Raw genomic sequence first — 17,779 nt, forward strand, 5'->3', positions numbered from 1 at the left:
GCATATGTTCTTCCTTTCTAAAATTGATTATTATTATTATTATTATTATTATTATTATTAATTCAATTTTTCAGCTGAGAAAATGAAATAGTGACTCGAATTTAGTGAGTAACAAAAAAGTGAGAATAAAAATTGGAAATAACGTGTATATTTTGAGTCAAAACCGTGTGGGCTAGAGAGAGAAAATGCTGAGTGAAAATCTAAGATAGAGAATATGCTGAGCTGGAGAGAGAGAGAGAGAGAGAGAGTAGCATTGGGTTGCTGATGGTGTTTAAATGGACTTGTCCTAAAATTATGGGATGGAGTATATTATGATCACTTTAATTTTTTTTTATAATATGATTTAATTCGTTATACTTTGGGTTCAAATATATTCATGTCGTAATATTATTTGTTCAAATATACACATCTTTTATTAAGTTTATCCAGAGTGGACATCAAATCCTGCGTGACACTGATATTTGATGAGATGACTTCAGCACTCCTAATCTATATATAAAAGACTATAATTTGAAATATAATATTTTTCATGATAGTGCCAATTGTGAAGGGAAGAAAATTTTAGTGGTGGCAAAAATAGAAGGGGGAGAGGGTAAACTGGGTTAGGGGCGCTGAGGTGACAAGCAATATGACATCCAACTCATTAAATATTATGCACGTAAGAATAAATATTCATTTAGACAAATTTAACGGAAAAGGAGTATATTTGAACAAATAATAGGACGATAGGGGCATATTTGACTTAAAGTATAACGAAAGATACTTTAAACCTTTTCTAATAGTACAGAGGTATATTTGGCCATTTTCCGTTATTACTATAAATATACGTTTTAAAAAAATTGGTAAATCAATATAGTCTCTACTGATTTAACAAATATGCAACAAGTTAACTAGTAGTAACTACTATCGTCTCTAGTCTCTACGATAATAGTAGTAACACTAAAAAATTTGTTTTGTGTCTCATACAACTGACACTAATTGTATTGATACAACTTTTTTGTCTCACAGTTTTGTAAACTCAAATTTTTGTGGGCTCAGAAGTGTAAGATTAAGATCCACAAATTTGTGAAACAAAAAAAAAAACATATAACTAGTGTAAATTGTACGATACACAAAAAAAAAGTTATCGTACTAACACAATAAGTGAGTTTTGCTCAGATGGGGCCTATTAACCTTTTTATTAGTACTGGTGCTCGCTTTTTCGCTTTTTTCATGTGGATCTGAATAATACGAGGCACTAAGCTAAGGAAATGATTGGCAAAGCATACTAAATTCTACGTACATCGAGTATATGTTAATTATTATTCTTTTTCTTTTCTCGAATGCCTATACTCGTATTTACTTTTCAATTGATGGGGTGTTTATATTTCGGTTTAATTTAATTTTCTTGAAAATCGAAACTAAATCAGTTTTTTAATTTTTTTTAATTGTTCGCTCTTTTTGTTTTCGTGAATTTTCTTTTAAAAAATTATTGGCATGTAAATAATTTAGAGGCGGAGTCAGAGTTTGAGGTTTATGGGTTCGAAATTTTATTATTTTAAATTACCGTATTCTAAATTAATAATTTATACACATTCAATAAATTTCTTAAGACAAATGTAAGTGTTGAACCAAAGCTAATGGGTTCAGCCGAATTGAAGGACCGACTCCGCCCATAGTAAATATATAACTGCAATCTAGCTACTAGAATTACGGATAAACTTTCCATAAGATCAATGCATGTCTAGCAAGAATTGAGAGGACGGACAATTCAATTTTGATCTATTGAATTATTTTAACATGAAAGAATCTCTCCAATTGTACATGCAATTTATTACCTTTCTTTTATCTAACTTAAATTCATGTACTATTTCAAGCCTAAATCAAAATCTCTATAACTAAACAGAATAGGCAAATAACTTCTAAAAAAAATCATTATTATAGACGGGAACTCAAGAAAAAACTTAATTAAACAAAGGTCTGTTTCGTTTATTGTTTAAGAATTGTCGATAATACAATATCTCAAAATCTGAAAAGCTATATGAGGATAAATAAATCTTGGCTTGTAAATATAAAATAACAACGAAATTGAAGTATTTAAACAACAGTTGCTAAGAATCAAGTGATCACACACATCAAAATTAAATATGCAAATAAAGAAAAATGATCATATAATAGTCATATAAAATAGAGCATTACGTTTATCACGAATATATCTAGATTATTTTTTTTTAATTATTCTTAGGACAATTATATTTAAATATATTTATATGTCATTTGTCCATTCTATACTAATCAGGGATGCAACCTTGAACGTAGAAGAAGAATTAGTCGTGTAAGGCACGATGCATTAATAGGACTCATGCCATTGAATTTTTGTGTCGGCAATCTTTATGTCAATAATGCAGCGCTAAGCGGCATCTTGAGGATCTTTTATCATTTTCTAACTTATGACTAATGTAAAAATATTTTATAAAATTAAGTTGTTGGGTTTTAAATTACTAATTTATATATATAGAGGCGGATCTAGAATTTTAAGCTTATGGGTTCCTACAACAATCTCAAGTTAATCTACATGATAGCTGGACCAACGAACTGGGTTCCAACCTAAATATTCTTATACTTTTAATAAATTTTTAGTACAAATACATGGTTTATGCAAAAGTTACTGGGTTCACGGGAACCCATATCCTTTTCTCTGGATCCGCCCCTGTATACATATTCAATAAAAAAATTAAAACAAATACAAGATTCAAATCAAAACTACTAGGTTCGACCAAATCGCTCTCGGCACTTTATATAGCTCCGCCCTCGAGTGTACACAATAGAATATAGGTTCGTCTGTAATTTACAAATGTTATAACAATCATGGTTAAAGATTAAATAATTATTATTTTCGTGTAATATTTATTTCTGTAATTACAGTATATGGCAAGCGCAAAACATTGATTGGTTAAACTGTTTTGTTTCTTCTGCTGCTTAGCCCTTGTTGCATAACTTAGGATCACAACTACTTGACGAAAAGCTACAAGACAAGTGCAACATTAACATAAGTAGAGGACCAACAAGTCCCACTTATCCACATGCTATAAACATGGTCCTAAAAGGGGAAACTTAAAAGTAGAACAATCCACAAAACATGGACAAATAGCGAGTCAACACCTATTCTGACAAGCAAATTCTTGTCATAGGTTTAGTTTTTGCGATCTAAATGCAAAATCTAAGCTTGCATAGAGTTAACTTTGTCTACTTTATTAGGTAGCACTGCTCGTGATTATGGATATTTTGTGAATAGTAAAAAAGCAGTAGCAATAAGCAAGCTTTCTTTAACGTTAATAGGAACAATTGTTTAAAAACATCTGCAACCAAAAGCGGATCCAGAATTTAAACTTTTATTGATTCAATCTTTAAAATTCTTAACATTGAATCCGTTATATTTTTAAAATCATGAGTTAAGATGAACACGGTGCGGCTACTTTGCCTCCGCCTCTCTCTAAACCATCCATTAATTCCTAACATGGAAGTGTCTTTGAACTCCTCCCACTACGGCATAGTAACATGTGGGAACAGCATAAACAGAATAATCCCATTATTGTGTTAAATAATGACAGGCACATGGTTCTTCCACAAGGATGCTAGTGACACAAAGTTATGAAAAAAGTCGATTACTTTGTCTATTCATGCTGATGCAGAGATGTTGCTGCTCTATTTTCGGGCTCTAAAGTAGCATGGTTACGGCCAAGAATACTTCTTCGAGGTCACCTAAGCACGGTTGAATCAGCACCAAAAAATCAGAAAAAAGCCTAAGCATGGCCTGTCTTACATGTAGCACACTTTTTTTCTTATATAAAACAAAAGCAAGGATCATACATTAAAAATAAATGAATATACAAATTCTTGGACTTCCGATTCTGCTCCAACAGGTATCACAATCTCACTCAATAGATTCAACCTTTTCTTGCCATAGTGATTAGTGACTCGAGCTATGTGAATTCTTAAAGTTAAATGGTGATTTCAACCAGCTTCAAACTCAGCATGAACAGTGATTGACAGATTGTATAAAACCAATCAACCTAACAATTAAACATCGAGCTGATACGAGGAGCACTGCAGATTTTTAATTAAAATAGCAAAATCGAGGAGGTCATAAGCAGCAGAGTGTAGCACCTGGGCTACCAATTTGGATTGTTGGGAGAAAGAAAAATATAAACGAAGAAAATTAAGCAAATTCTGATTTCATTGATAGATTCCTCCAAATACATTTATCAGGATAAATAAGGATGTTCAGCTAGCTACAACTGTCTTCCTAACAAACTAGTACTATAATTATTGGACACTTGTGTTAGGACCCGGTGGCACTAAACACTACTGCACAGCGGAATAAAATAAATGATCAACGAAACCAAAAATAAATGACACAATATTTAACGTGGTTCACCTAAAACGTTTAGGCTACGTCCACAAATCCGACACCAACTTCCACTAAAACATTTAGCAGGCATACAAAGAGAGACTTCCCCAATAATTTGGAGGTACAACAATTCCTGAGCTCTACCCAAAATAGTGGCGCACACAAAAGTGTTTCCCGAAAAATACCCGACTAGTATTTCTACTCACTATTTTGTCACTCCCCTGTTAGGAAACATTCCTAAAGGAAATACATCTCTCTCCCTCTCAAACTCTTTCTTCTTAAGTTTTGATATATTTTTTTTTTGGTGTGTTATACAAAGAAATGGAAGGGGGTATTTATAGTTTTGAGATAGGGACCAAAAGTGCAAATCTCACCTACCAAGAAGGATCAATTTGCAATATTCCCATCTCACCTACCACTCATTGCATCATTGCTTATCTCACTAAGGAGAGTTGCATCATTGCTTACCTCTCCCATACATCACCATAATTGTTGGAAAAACTAACAATTCTCCCCCTTCCAACTATATGGTGGATCCACTATCCCTGCAGCTTCTCTACAGAACTCAAACTTCCCTTTCGGTAAAGTCTTGGTCAACATGTCCGATCCATTTTCGTCTGTATGGATCTTTTCAAGCCGCAACATCCTCTTCTCCAACACATCCCTGATCCAATTATATCTCACATCAATATGTTTGGATCTGGAATGGAATGAGGCATTCTTCGCAAGGTGGATAGCACTTTGACTATCACAAAATAACTGATAACCGTCTTGCGAAAATCCAAGTTCAGTTAAGAACTTCTTCATCCATATCAATTCTTTGCAAGCCTCCGTTGCTGCGATGAATTCAGCTTCAGTAGTTGATAATGCAACACATTTTTGCAACTTTGATTGCCATGACACAGCTCCCCCTGAAAAGTTAATCAAGTATCCTGAAGTTGATTTTCTAGAATCAACATCTCCGGCCATATCTGCATCAGTATAGCCAACCAACACAGGGTTGTCTTCTCCAAAACATAAGCATAGTTTGGAGGTTCCTCGAAGATACCTGAGAATCCACTTAACAGCATCCCAATGTTCCTTACCTGGATTAGAAAGAAATCTACTTACCACTCCTACAGCGTGAGCGATATCTGGCCGTGTACAAACCATGGCATACATCAAACTTCCTACTGCTGAAGCATATGGAATCCGCTCCATCTTTCTTCTCTCATCATCTGTTGACGGGCTTTGCTTGGTGCTCAATCTAAAGTGGTTAGCAAGAGGACAGCTAACTGCTTTAGTTTTCTCCATGTTGAACCGTTGAAGTACCTTCTCGATGTACTTCTCCTGAGACAACCATAACTTCTTGGCTTCTCGGTCTCGCATAATCCTCATCCCAAGGATCTGTTTTGCTGGCCCCAAGTCTTTCATGGCGAAGAACTTGCTTAGCTGTTCTTTTAAGCTATTAATTCTGGAAACATTCCGGCCAACAATCAACATATCATCCACATAGAGCAATAGGATGATGAAATCATCGTCAGAAAACTTCTGAGCGAACACACAATGGTCTGAAGTTGTCTTCTTGTAGCCGTGTTGCCCCATCACCGACTCGAACTTCTTGTACCACTGCCTTGGTGCCTGTTTTAAGCCATAGAGGCTTTTCCTCAATCTACAAACGCAGTCCTCTTTCCCCTTTTGCTGGAAACCGTCTGGTTGCTCCATGTATATCTCCTCTTCCAAATCACCATGTAGGAAGGCGGTTTTTACATCCATCTGCTCAACCTCCAGGTTGAGGCTTGCTGCTAATCCCAGCACCGTGCGTATTGAGGTCATTTTCACAACTGGTGAGAATATTTCATCAAAGTCAATGCCTTTCCTTTGATTGAAACCTTTGACGACCAATCTTGCTTTGAATCTCGGAAGGGAATTGTGTTCATCATGCTTCATCTTGAACACCCACTTATTCTTCAAAGCTCTCTTGCCTTTCGGCAACTTCACCAGCTCAAACGTCTTGTTCTCATGCAAGGATTTCATCTCGTCTTGCATGGCTTCTATCCACTTCTCCTTATGTTCATCATCAATAGCTTCTTCAAAGCTGTCGGGTTCTCCCCCGTCAGTGAGTAACACATACTCATGTGGAGAATATCTGGTAGACTGTTGCACAACTCTTCCAGATCTTGTGTGATAAGGAGGGTTATTGAGGATTGGTGGTTGAGGTTGATCCTCCTCGTCTGCATCATCATCACCATTGTCCTCGTTACCTTCAGTATCTGCTGGTTCATCTTCATTAGGAAGATCAGGGGCTTCAGGTTGATTATCCTGAACATCATCTCCAACTTGTCTCGGCACCACTGTTGGAGGCAACTCAAACTCAGCAGAATCATCAGTGGACTTCTCTACTTTGTCAATGTCTTCAATTGTTTGGTCCTCAACGAACACGACATCTCGACTCCTGACGAGCTTCTTTCTGCACCGGATCATAGAACTTATAGCCAAGCATGTCTTGACCATAGCCGATGAATACACACTCCCTTGTCTTGACATCAAGTTTGCTCCTTTCATCTTTCGGAACATGGACATAGGCTTTGCAGCCAAATACCCGTAATTGATCATAAGAGATATCTCTTCCTGACCAAATCTTTTCTGGAGCCTCGTACTGAAGAGGGACACAGGGTGAATGGTTCAGCACATAGGCTGCTGTAACTAGAGCTTCACCCCAGAAAGCCTTTGGTAACTTTGAATGAGAGAGTAAACATCTGGTTCTCTCGATCAAAGTTCTGTTCATCCTCTCAGCCAAGCCATTCAACTGGGGAGTTTTAGGAGGTGTGAACTGATGTCGAATACCATGCTCTTTACAGTAAGCATCAAATTGACCCTGGTATTCACCGCCATTGTCTGTCCGGATGCACTTCAACTTCTTACCAGTCTCTCTTTCCACCAAGGTCAGAAACTGTTTGAAAACTTGAAACACTTGATCCTTGGTCTTCAGCGTGTATACCCATGTCTTTCGTGAATGATCATCAATAAAGGTCACGAAATATCGGGCACCACCGAGGGACTTCTTGAAAGGTCCACATACATCTGAGTGTACCAGATCCAACACATTTTGCCTTCTGGAAGGAGGGAATCTTTTGAACGAAACTCTGTTTTGTTTCCCAGCTAAACAGTCAGCACACTTCTTCAACTGGATCTGGTTTAGACCTGGTAAGGCGTTCTTCTTTACCAAACGCGCCATTGACTTCTCACTCATGTGGCCAAGACGTCTATGCCACAACTTGATATTGCTATCATTCTCCGCAACATTTATAACTTGTTGGGAGATGCTCGCCTGGGTCACGTACAACTTTGACTGCTTCGTGCCCCGCGCCACCACCAATGAGCCCTTCGTGAGCTTCCATTGGCCATTATGGAAGGTATTGCAGTAACCTTCCTCATCGAGCTTGTCTACGGAGATCAGATTCAGGCGCATATCTGGAACATGCCTGACATCTCTTAAAAGTAGCTTCATCCCATTCATGGTCTCTAGGCAAACATCACCTTTGCCTACAACTGTTGAGAAATTGGCATTTCCCATCTTTACACGACCAAAGTCTCCAGGTGTGTAAGATGAGAAGAGTTCTCTCCGTGGCGTCGCATGAATGGTAGCCCCACTATCAATCACCCAGGTCATCTCTTGGGTTGTCAGATTGATAATGTCGTCATCGTAGACAACGTTGAACTCACCAAAGGAGTTCGTTTCATCATCACTGCTTTCTTCGGGCTTCACCTTTTTGCCTTTGTTCTTCTTCTGGTCATTCTGGAACTGTCGGCAAAATCTTTTGATATGCCCCTTCTTTTTGCAGTAATGGCACTCAACATTTGCAAATTTGTTGGATTTACCTCTGCTCTTATCTCTGTTACTCTGGCTCTTATTTTGACTTCTCCCCCTGGTCGTAACAGCCAACACCTCTGACTGTGAAGAAGATGTTCCTTGTGATCGGCGTCTCATTTCTTCATTCAGAATGCCACTCTTGACTGTCTCCATGTTTACCACACCGTTGGGTGCAGAATTGGTGATTGAAACCTTCAAGGTTTCCCATGACTCTGGGAGTGTTGCCAGCACCATAAGAGCAAGTACCTCGTCATCGAACTTTATGCCCATTCCCGACAACTGGTCGACAATCCCTTGTATTTCATTAAGGTGATCTGCCACAGTTGTCCCTTCTACATATTTTACTTGCATTAATTTTGTCAAGTAAAATAATTTGTTGTTACCTGTTTTAGAGGCATACAACTCTTCGAGCTTGTCCCATAACGACCTTGCATGTGTCACACCAGAAATGTGGTTGTACACATTGTCTTCAACAAATTGCCGTATGTAGCCGCACACTTGGTTGTGCTCAAATTCCCAGTCCTCGTCTGACTTATCTTCAGGTTTCTGAGAACTGAACACCGGCAGGTGCATCTTTGTCACGAACAGGAGATCCTTCATCTTGTTTCTCCATAAGTGATAATTTGTGCCATTCAGGTTGACCATCTTGCTTGTCCTCGCCTCCATTTAGATCAGAATTTGACAGACTTCTGCAATCTAAAAAAAATTCCGACGGTGAATAGTAACCGTGGATATGAATAGTGCCCGTATGGATGAATAGTACTCGTACGTATGAATAGTACCGTACGTATGAATAGTACTCTAACCAAAGCTCTGATGCCACTTGTTAGGACCCGGTGGCACTAAACACTACTGCACAGCGGAATAAAATAAATGATCAACGAAACCAAAAATAAATGACACAATATTTAACGTGGTTCACCTAAAACGTTTAGGCTACGTCCACAAATCCGACACCAACTTCCACTAAAACATTTAGCAGGCATACAAAGAGAGACTTCCCCAATAATTTGGAGGTACAACAATTCCTGAGCTCTACCCAAAATAGTGGCGCACACAAAAGTGTTTCCCGAAAAATACCCGACTAGTATTTCTACTCACTATTTTGTCACTCCCCTGTTAGGAAACATTCCTAAAGGAAATACATCTCTCTCCCTCTCAAACTCTTTCTTCTTAAGTTTTGATATATTTTTTTTGGTGTGTTATACAATGAAATGGAAGGGGGTATTTATAGTTTTGAGATAGGGACCAAAAGTGCAAATCTCACCTACCAAACTTATGAAGATGGGATCACGGTCTAACAGAATTGAGCTAGGGACTCCATGAAGCTTGCAAATGTGATCCAAAAATAACTGAGCTACTTGAGTTGCGTTGTAAGGATGAGTCAATGTAAATAGGTGTGCATACTTGGTGTACCTGTCAATGACTACCAGAATAGTATCCTTTCCAAATGACCTTGGTAGTCCTTTGATGAAATCCATGGTTAGGTGTTCCCAAGCTCTTGAAGGGATTGGAAGAGGTTGCAAAAGTCCGGGATAAGGAACATGTTCTGCCTTGTTGCGTGGACAAACCTCGTAACTCTTGACCTTCTCTTTCACCTCAGTCAGTAGTCCTGGCCAAAAGAACAAGGCCCTTAACCTCTGTTGGGTGCCCAAAATTCCCGAATGTCCTCCCCAGGGTGTGGAATACATTTGTTCAATAAGTTTCTCTCGTAATTGACCCTTACTCCCTACAAATATCTTGCCATCTATTCTAATCAATCCGTTTTGTAAGGTAGTGTTGGGTAGGGCATTGCTATCGACTGCTAGTTGTGTTAGAATGTGTTGAGCTTCAGGGTCCCCTTCATAGCTTTCCATTATTTCAGTGGCCCATTTTGGTTGCACAGTTGAAAGCCCATTGTATTCTTCAGTAGACTCGAACCTGCGTGACAAAGCATCAGCAACTACATTATCTGCCCCTTTTCGATACTGTATTCAGTAGCTCAGCCCCATTAATTTTGTGATTCCCTTGTGTTGAAGAGCTGTGGTGATTCTTTGGTCTCTCAAGAATTTGAGGCTGAAATGGTCGGTACGAATGATGAAATGGTGGGGTTGAAGATAGTGCCGCCACTTTTCCACTACTAGAAACAAGGCAATCAATTCTTTCTCATATGTAGAGAGGCCCAAATGCTTTTGACTAAGGGCTTGACTCATGAAGGCGATTGCCCTGCTATTTTGCATCAGAACAGCCCCCACTCCCGTACCACTCGCATCTACCTCCACGATGAATGGTATTGAGAAGTCAGGTAAGGCTAGTACTGGAGCTTGGACCATGGCATTTTTCAGTTCATCAAAGGCCTCTGCAGCCTTTTCGTTCCAGTTGAATGCCCATTTCTTTAACAATTCAGTCAGTGGCTTGCTAATGATAGCAAATCCTTTGATGAAACGCCTGTAGTATCCAGTGAGTCCCAGAAACCCACGCAACTCCTTAGTGGTGACAGGATAGGGCCAACTAACCATTGCCTCAATTTTGGTTGGATCAGTACTTACTCCATGCCCTAAAATAATGTGCCCTAAGTACTCGACCTGGGCCTTGGCAAAACTGCATTGGGATATTTTGGCGAACAACTGATTTGCTTTCAACACTTTAAAAACCACTTCTAGATGTTGGACATGATCATTCAGATTAGCACTATAGATCAGGATGTCGTCGAAGAAAACTAGGACAAATTTACGCAAGTAAGGGCTGAAAACTTCGTGCATCAGAGCTTGAAAGGTGGCAGGGGCGTTGGTAAGCCCAAAGGGCATTACTTTGAATTCTCAAAGTCCATGGTGAGTCCGAAAAGCAATTTTGAACTCATCCCCCGGCCTCATTCTTATTTGGTGATAGCCCGACCTTAAGTCCAATTTGGAGAATATTTTAGCCCCATGGAGTTCATCCAAAAGATCTTCCACAAATGGGATTGGATACTTGTTTTTTATCGTTATGTCATTCAACCTACGATAATCCACACAAAATCTCCACGCAACATCCTTCTTCTTAACCAATATGACTGGGGATGCAAAAGAAGAAGTGTTAGGTGAAATTGTTTGAGCTTTCATCATCTCTCTGACCATTTTTTCGATGGTATTTTTCAGCTCAAATGAGTATCTATAAGGGAGAATGTTAACAGGCTTAGACCCTGGTAGCAGCTCGACTGCATGATCACAAGTCCTATTTGGGGGAAGGTTTTTACGCTTTTGGAATATGTCCACAAATCTAGACAATAAGTTTTGGACTGGTTCTGGTGGTCTGTCATCTTTGGGTAAGGCATCTAGTTTTGTCAGTTGGGCGGAAATGATACATTGGCCCATCCTTAACAACTTCTGAATAACCTTTTCATCACAAGATTCACTCGACCCAGAATTATCACAACCTATCAAGGTGATGATTTTGTCCCCCCTGAAAAAAGAAATGTTGTGTGGCTTAGTGTGTAGAACAATTGGGGTCATCGTATCCACCCAATCCATGCCCAATATAATATCCGCTCCCCAGCCTTTAAGAGTCTCAAGTCAACACTTCCTCATTCATTTTCCATTTGAAAATAGGGCACAATTGAGTACAACTCATAATTTGTCCATTAGCTACCCATACTTTCATGGGCTTAGCCATGGGCTCTGTTCTTCATTTGAGTTGCTTCACAATGGTTGGGTCTACAAAGCTATGCGTAGACCCGCTATCAATCAAAACTGTAATTGGATGCTTCTTGACCCATCTTCTGATTCTGATTGTGGAAGGGGCATGATTGAGGCCAAGTAATACATTTAAAGAAATCACAGTCTGGTCCACCTCTTCCATTCTTTCAACCACCTCTACTGGTTCCTCCCCATCTCCTACTGCCTTCTCCTCCTGCCCTTCTATAGCATTTAATACTTTTGGTTTGCACTGGTGTCCCGGGAAATACTTGTCGTGGCACTTGTAACATAGATTTTGTTCACGAAGTGTTTGGAGATTTGGGACCTTTTGGGCTATGGGTTTGTTGGGTAATATAGGATTTGGGCCTTTGGTTATTGGGAATGGGGTTTGGGTGGTAGTTTTGTAGGAATGGTTATATGTGTAGCTTAGAAAATTTGGCAGAGGAATTCTTTGCTTGGGCATATTAGGACTGCTCATAGAGTTTTGCCATATTGTAGTCTGCCAACAATGTTTGTGGATTTGCGACTTTCACCAATGGCCCAATCTCCTCTTTGAGGCCCCCCACAAAACATGTTATAAAATAGAGCTCATCGAAATGAGGTCTAACTACTTGGACTCGGCAGCGTAGATCCTCAAAACGTTTTTGGTAGCTTGTTACGTCGGCCCATTGGTGTAGCCTATTTAAAACAGTGACCGCATCTAGCGGCCCAATTCCATCATAACGTGCACACAAATCCACACAAAATTGGTTCCAAAACACCTGCCCTCCATGATCAATGACGTACGAATCAAACCAGCTATCAAACTTGTCCTTGACACTCACTGCTACATATGTCATTTTGGCAGTCTCTAGGACTTGATAGTAGTCAAAATAGTACTGGCAACGACGTATCCATCCCCTGACATTATTTTCATCAAATTCTAGGAAATCCAACTTAGCTTTTAGAAATCGCAAGTTATGGGCCGTAAGGTCAGAGTGGGAAAACAGGGTTGGAAGTGTGAAATCAAAGTGAGGGGTAATTGGGACATAGACATGGGTGCTTGTGTGGTGAAAATGGGCATTTGTGTCGTGTGGTTGTTGACAATGGAACAGTAGACATATAAGGTGGTAATTGGGCTGAAGAAAGAACTGAAGGGTGAGATATAGGAGGTGTTTGGGTACCCACATAAGTACCAAAGGTTAAAGGATGGCTTGATAATGGTTAAGAAGCAGTAGCCCACTGGAAACTGAAAAACTTGTGAAGGGTTGTGAAGCACTGAGGGAAACAGGAATAGTGGAATTTAGAGTAGAGTGAAGGGTATGAGAAAAATAGGAACTCGGAATAGAGCTTACACGAGGAACCATGGGATGAGGGGTACTCAAAACTAGACCACGACTCATGTTTGAGAAGCTAGGGGTTACCGTCGCCGAAGAGGAGGAAACGGGAGTCGTCGGTGCTGATGCTGGGCGAAATAATCCCCCTACAGATGACTGACCAGATTCAACATAGGAGCCTCCCTGAACTGTCTCCATGAACGAGCGTGCAGCTGCTCGTGAATCTTCTCGCCGATTTAAATCCTTCACCATCGTTTCCATTTGTTCCATCCGTTTCGTCGAAGCCTCCATGAATGACTGAAGTTGAAGCTCGAGAGTCAGAGTTCTTTTTTCGTCAGTAATTTCATGTTGTGGATCCACCATTGGATCGATGCTCTGATACCAAATGTAGCACCTGGGCTGCCAATTTGGATTGTTGGGAGAAAGAAAAACATAAAGGAAGAAAATTAAGCAAATTCTGATTTCATTGATAGATTCCTCCAAATACATATCAGGATAAATAAGGATATTCAGCTAGCTACAGCTGTCTTCCTAACAAACTAGTACTATAATTATTGGACACTTGTCCTTGATTGGGCTTATAGCCGTTTGAGGGAATATAAACTAACAAGAGAGAGGTAATTAATTAATGGGCTCAATACTGCAGAAATTGCACTGGGCCTTAACATAAGCTGATCCTCAGCCCAAGCAATAGCTGACCCAATGTCACAATTGTATTGGTGACACAGAGGGACTAAGAGGGCTAGCTCTCATCCTTTTATCGCATATTCCTCAGAAGTTTCCATCAGCTTAAGCTCTCGTTTGGATCTATTTGCATCAGAAAACGGCTTTCAGCTACAAGGACAAAGAAAGCAAAAGAAATCACCTACTTGTCGCCCCAATGACACTTTGAGCTGGAGTCTTTACTAGTCCGATTTCATCCATCAAAACTCTCACATTCTCTGCATCTTTCCATCTTCCAACTGCAGAATAGATCTTTCCCAACAGTACATAATTTCCTGTGTTCTCTGGCTCCAGCTTAAATAGCCACCTTGCAGCCAATTCTCCCAGTTCCACATTTTCATGTATCACACAGGCCCCTAGCAGTGCACCCCAGATGGCATGACTTGGTTCGAGAATCATAGTTTTTATAAGTTCATATGCTTCCTCAAGTCGTCCGGCTCGACCTAGAAGATCAACCATACAGGTATAATGATCTGTTCTAAGACTATCAGAGTGATTTCTAAGCATGAAATTAAACAAACAAAGACCGTCATCCACCAAACCAGCATGAGCACAAGCATGCAAAACCGAGGTGAAAGTGACTTCGTTAGGTTTGATCCCAGATTGCACCATCTGATTAAACAGTGACAGAGACGTCTCGCCGTGCCCATGCATCCCATAACCAGCTATTAACGTACTCCACAAAATTATGTCTCTTTCTTTCTTGGGTATCCCATTGAAGATCTTGTGACTATTATCTAAGTTTCCACATTTTGAGTATATATCAACTAAACCAGTAGCTACCTCAGTTCTTGTAACAAATCCGGATCTTACAAGATAGCTGTGTATGCTCAACGCTTGCCTGAGATCAGCTTCAATTGCAAATGCAGGAAGTACACTTTTCAGGGTTGCATCATTTGGTTTGACAGCTTCTGATAACATTAGCTTGAAAAGCTCTATCGCTTCTCTTGCAAGCTCATTATGAAGGCACCCAGACAAAATTGCATTCCATGGGACAGTCCTCTTCTTGCTAGTCTTTGCAAACACCTGATAGCCAAGTCTAAAACAATTGCATTTAGCATACATGTCAATAAGGCCAGTTTCTACATTAACATCAGACTGAAGGTCCTGCCTTATAGCCCAAGCATGCAAGCATTTACCAAGCCTCAAATGAGGCAAACTGGCGCATGCAGCAAGAAGTGATGACAGAGTTACCGCATTCGGCTTTACACCTTCAAGCTGCATCCTTTGAGAAAACCACAGCGCATTTTTTATGTCACCATCTGAAATGAACCCATGGATCATTGTAGTCCAAGTCACCACGTCTCTATCAATCATCTTCTCAAAAACCAACCTTGCCTCATCCATTCTACTGCACTTAACGTACATATCAACGACAGCATTCCTAACAGACAAATTGTCCCAAAAACTTAATTCTTCGACCAGTGAGTGAACCTCTCTACCCATCTCAAAATCCTTCAGACGCCCACACGCAGGCAATAGGGAAAGCACAGTGGCACAATCAGCGTCAACACCAGCATCTTCCATTCTCTTGAAAGTCATTAGGGCCTCCTTGGGACTATCATTTCGGCAATACCCACTGATCATAGTGTTCCAGGTCACAATGGTTCGAGCCTGCATTGCATCAAAGACCCTCCTAGCGCCCTTCTTATCTCCACAACTCATATACATGGTCAAAAGTGAATTTCCCACAAAAGTGTCCCACATAAACCCACTTATAACAGTCAACCCATGAATAACAACACCCTGCTGAAGTAAGAACAAGTCACTGCATGCCCTAATCACATACGGAAAAGTATGTCTGTCAGGCTTGTGTTTATCAGATCGCAGCATTTCCCCAAAGAGTTTGAGCGCAACGTTAGGCAACCCCTTCTCGGTGTACATCCTAATCATGGACCTGTATGCCAGTAAGGTTCGTTGAGGCAATTCATCGAACACTTTACGAGCGTACGAAGTGTGACCACAGATTGCATATGCTGCTGTCAGCAGAGAAAGCAAATGGGTGGAGCTGAGGGATTGAAGGAGGCCGAGGGTAATGGTATAGCCATGGACTCCTTTGGTGCTTCTTAAAGATTTGGTTTTGGCGCAATGGTCTAGGAGAGACTTGCATTGCTCTGCTGCTGTGGCAGTTGTTTCAACGACTCGTTTAAGGTTCGTCAATTTCTTGGACAGTGGCTTAGATGGGCCATTCATGAATTAGAAAAGGTACTCTTTCTGCGCTACGAGCAATTCACCATTGTCTCGGCTACTGGCGCTGTCTGGCTAATTCCTCAGTTTCTATGACCTCTTTTCTTGTTTTGGTTTAATCTTCGGTTTATGGTAGGTCAGCTCGTCGGTTAAACTAGTAGCTCATAACCAATTTAACATAAATGACATAAATTAACTCCTTCTTTCAAAATAAAATCCAATATAGTTGAGGTTGAGATGGTTCAAACACATTAAGGGGAGAAGCATTGATGCTCCCGTTAGGAGGTGTGAGAGGTTGGCCATGGCGAGTTTGAGAAGAGGTCGAGGTAGGCCTAAGAAGCACGGGGGAGGGGTGAACAGGCAGGACATGACACTGTTTCATCTCACTGAGGACATGACTTTTGATAAGAGGGTTAAAAGATCGAGGATTATGGTAGAAGGTTAGTAGGAAGTTGAAAACTGTTAGTCTTAGTAACACGCATGTCCCTTCATATTCTTAGATCTTTATAGCGTTATGTGGTTTTGTTCGCCTCAGGTATTGTGTTCTCTGTTGTTATTAGTTGGTACTACTTATCCTTTAGCTCCCTTTTTTTCTTCTCTCTTCCTTTCTTGCTTTTCTCTTCCTCCTCCTTCTTCTTCTCACCCTTTCCGAGCCGAGGGTCTATTGGAAATAGTCTCTCAATCTTCATTAGGTAGAGGTAAGGTCTGCATACAGACTACCCTCCTCATACCCCACACTATTGGAAATATACTGGGTCTGTTGTTATTGTTGCTGCAACTTACCAAAAAAGTTTTAGGTCGAAACATTTGTCAAAGTTCATATTATTTGATCATTGATAAGTAAAATATGAGAAATAATGGGAAGTATTTTTTGGTTATCCAATGGACGTAGATTTCGCATATTAGCATTATTATTAAACTAGGGAATTTGCCGCGCTTCGCGCGGTTATGATAAAACATCATTAAACTTAGAAATTATATATATTTAGTCAGATGAAATAAAATTTTCAACTATTTGAATAAGAAAATTAAGTTTACATACAGATAAAATCAATATATGGATACTCTTAGTAGAATTAGATCTTAAATGAACGATATATTTTCATACATTTTGTGTGTATGGGGAGATTTATACACCTTACTCTAATATAATTGAAATATATGTATCTAAGAACTTTTTTTGTTGTTGCTATCATTAGATAGTAAATTTTTTATTTGATGAACTTTCTTCTATTCAATTAAAATTAAAAGAAACAAAGTAAAAATAAACCAAAATAGCGGGGAAATAAGTTTTTGTGTTCGCTCTCCTTTTTTACATTATTTTTCTTTCATTATTCTTCTTTTTCTAACTTTTTCTATTCATTAATCTCCCTCTACCATCTAAATGAACCCTATTGCCGACTTCCTCTTTATCCTCCTTTACCCTCTTTTCTATCCTACTTTGGTATTGCATTTATTTTAATCTTTTCCTCTTCATTTTTTTCTTTCCTCTCCTTCTGTACAGCTAATCCAAAAGATAACAAAGACAATGGAGTAAGTTCGAGTAAAGAGACACAACCAATTTATAGAAAGAAAGAAGATATATAATTATTGAATTCTATACTATAACTTTGCGTTATTTCATCTACTACAATTTTGAATTGTACAAAATAACGAG

The 17,779-nt window shown here is 39.5% G+C and overlaps 1 protein-coding gene across 1 annotated transcript; it reads right to left on the reverse strand.

The window, feature by feature from the left end:
• Positions 1 to 13,640: 13,640 nt before the first annotated feature.
• Positions 13,641 to 16,632, reverse strand: LOC104230561 (pentatricopeptide repeat-containing protein At5g39350). Its single transcript, XM_009783400.2, has one exon. It carries the CDS (start codon positions 16,126 to 16,128, stop codon positions 14,074 to 14,076), a length of 2,055 nt encoding a protein of 684 aa, XP_009781702.1. The 5' UTR covers positions 16,129 to 16,632; the 3' UTR covers positions 13,641 to 14,073.
• Between the last annotated feature and the right edge of the window lie 1,147 nt (positions 16,633 to 17,779).

This window comes from Nicotiana sylvestris, chromosome 2 (genome assembly GCF_000393655.2).
Source record: "Nicotiana sylvestris chromosome 2, ASM39365v2, whole genome shotgun sequence".
NCBI classification, from domain to species: domain Eukaryota; kingdom Viridiplantae; phylum Streptophyta; class Magnoliopsida; order Solanales; family Solanaceae; genus Nicotiana; species Nicotiana sylvestris.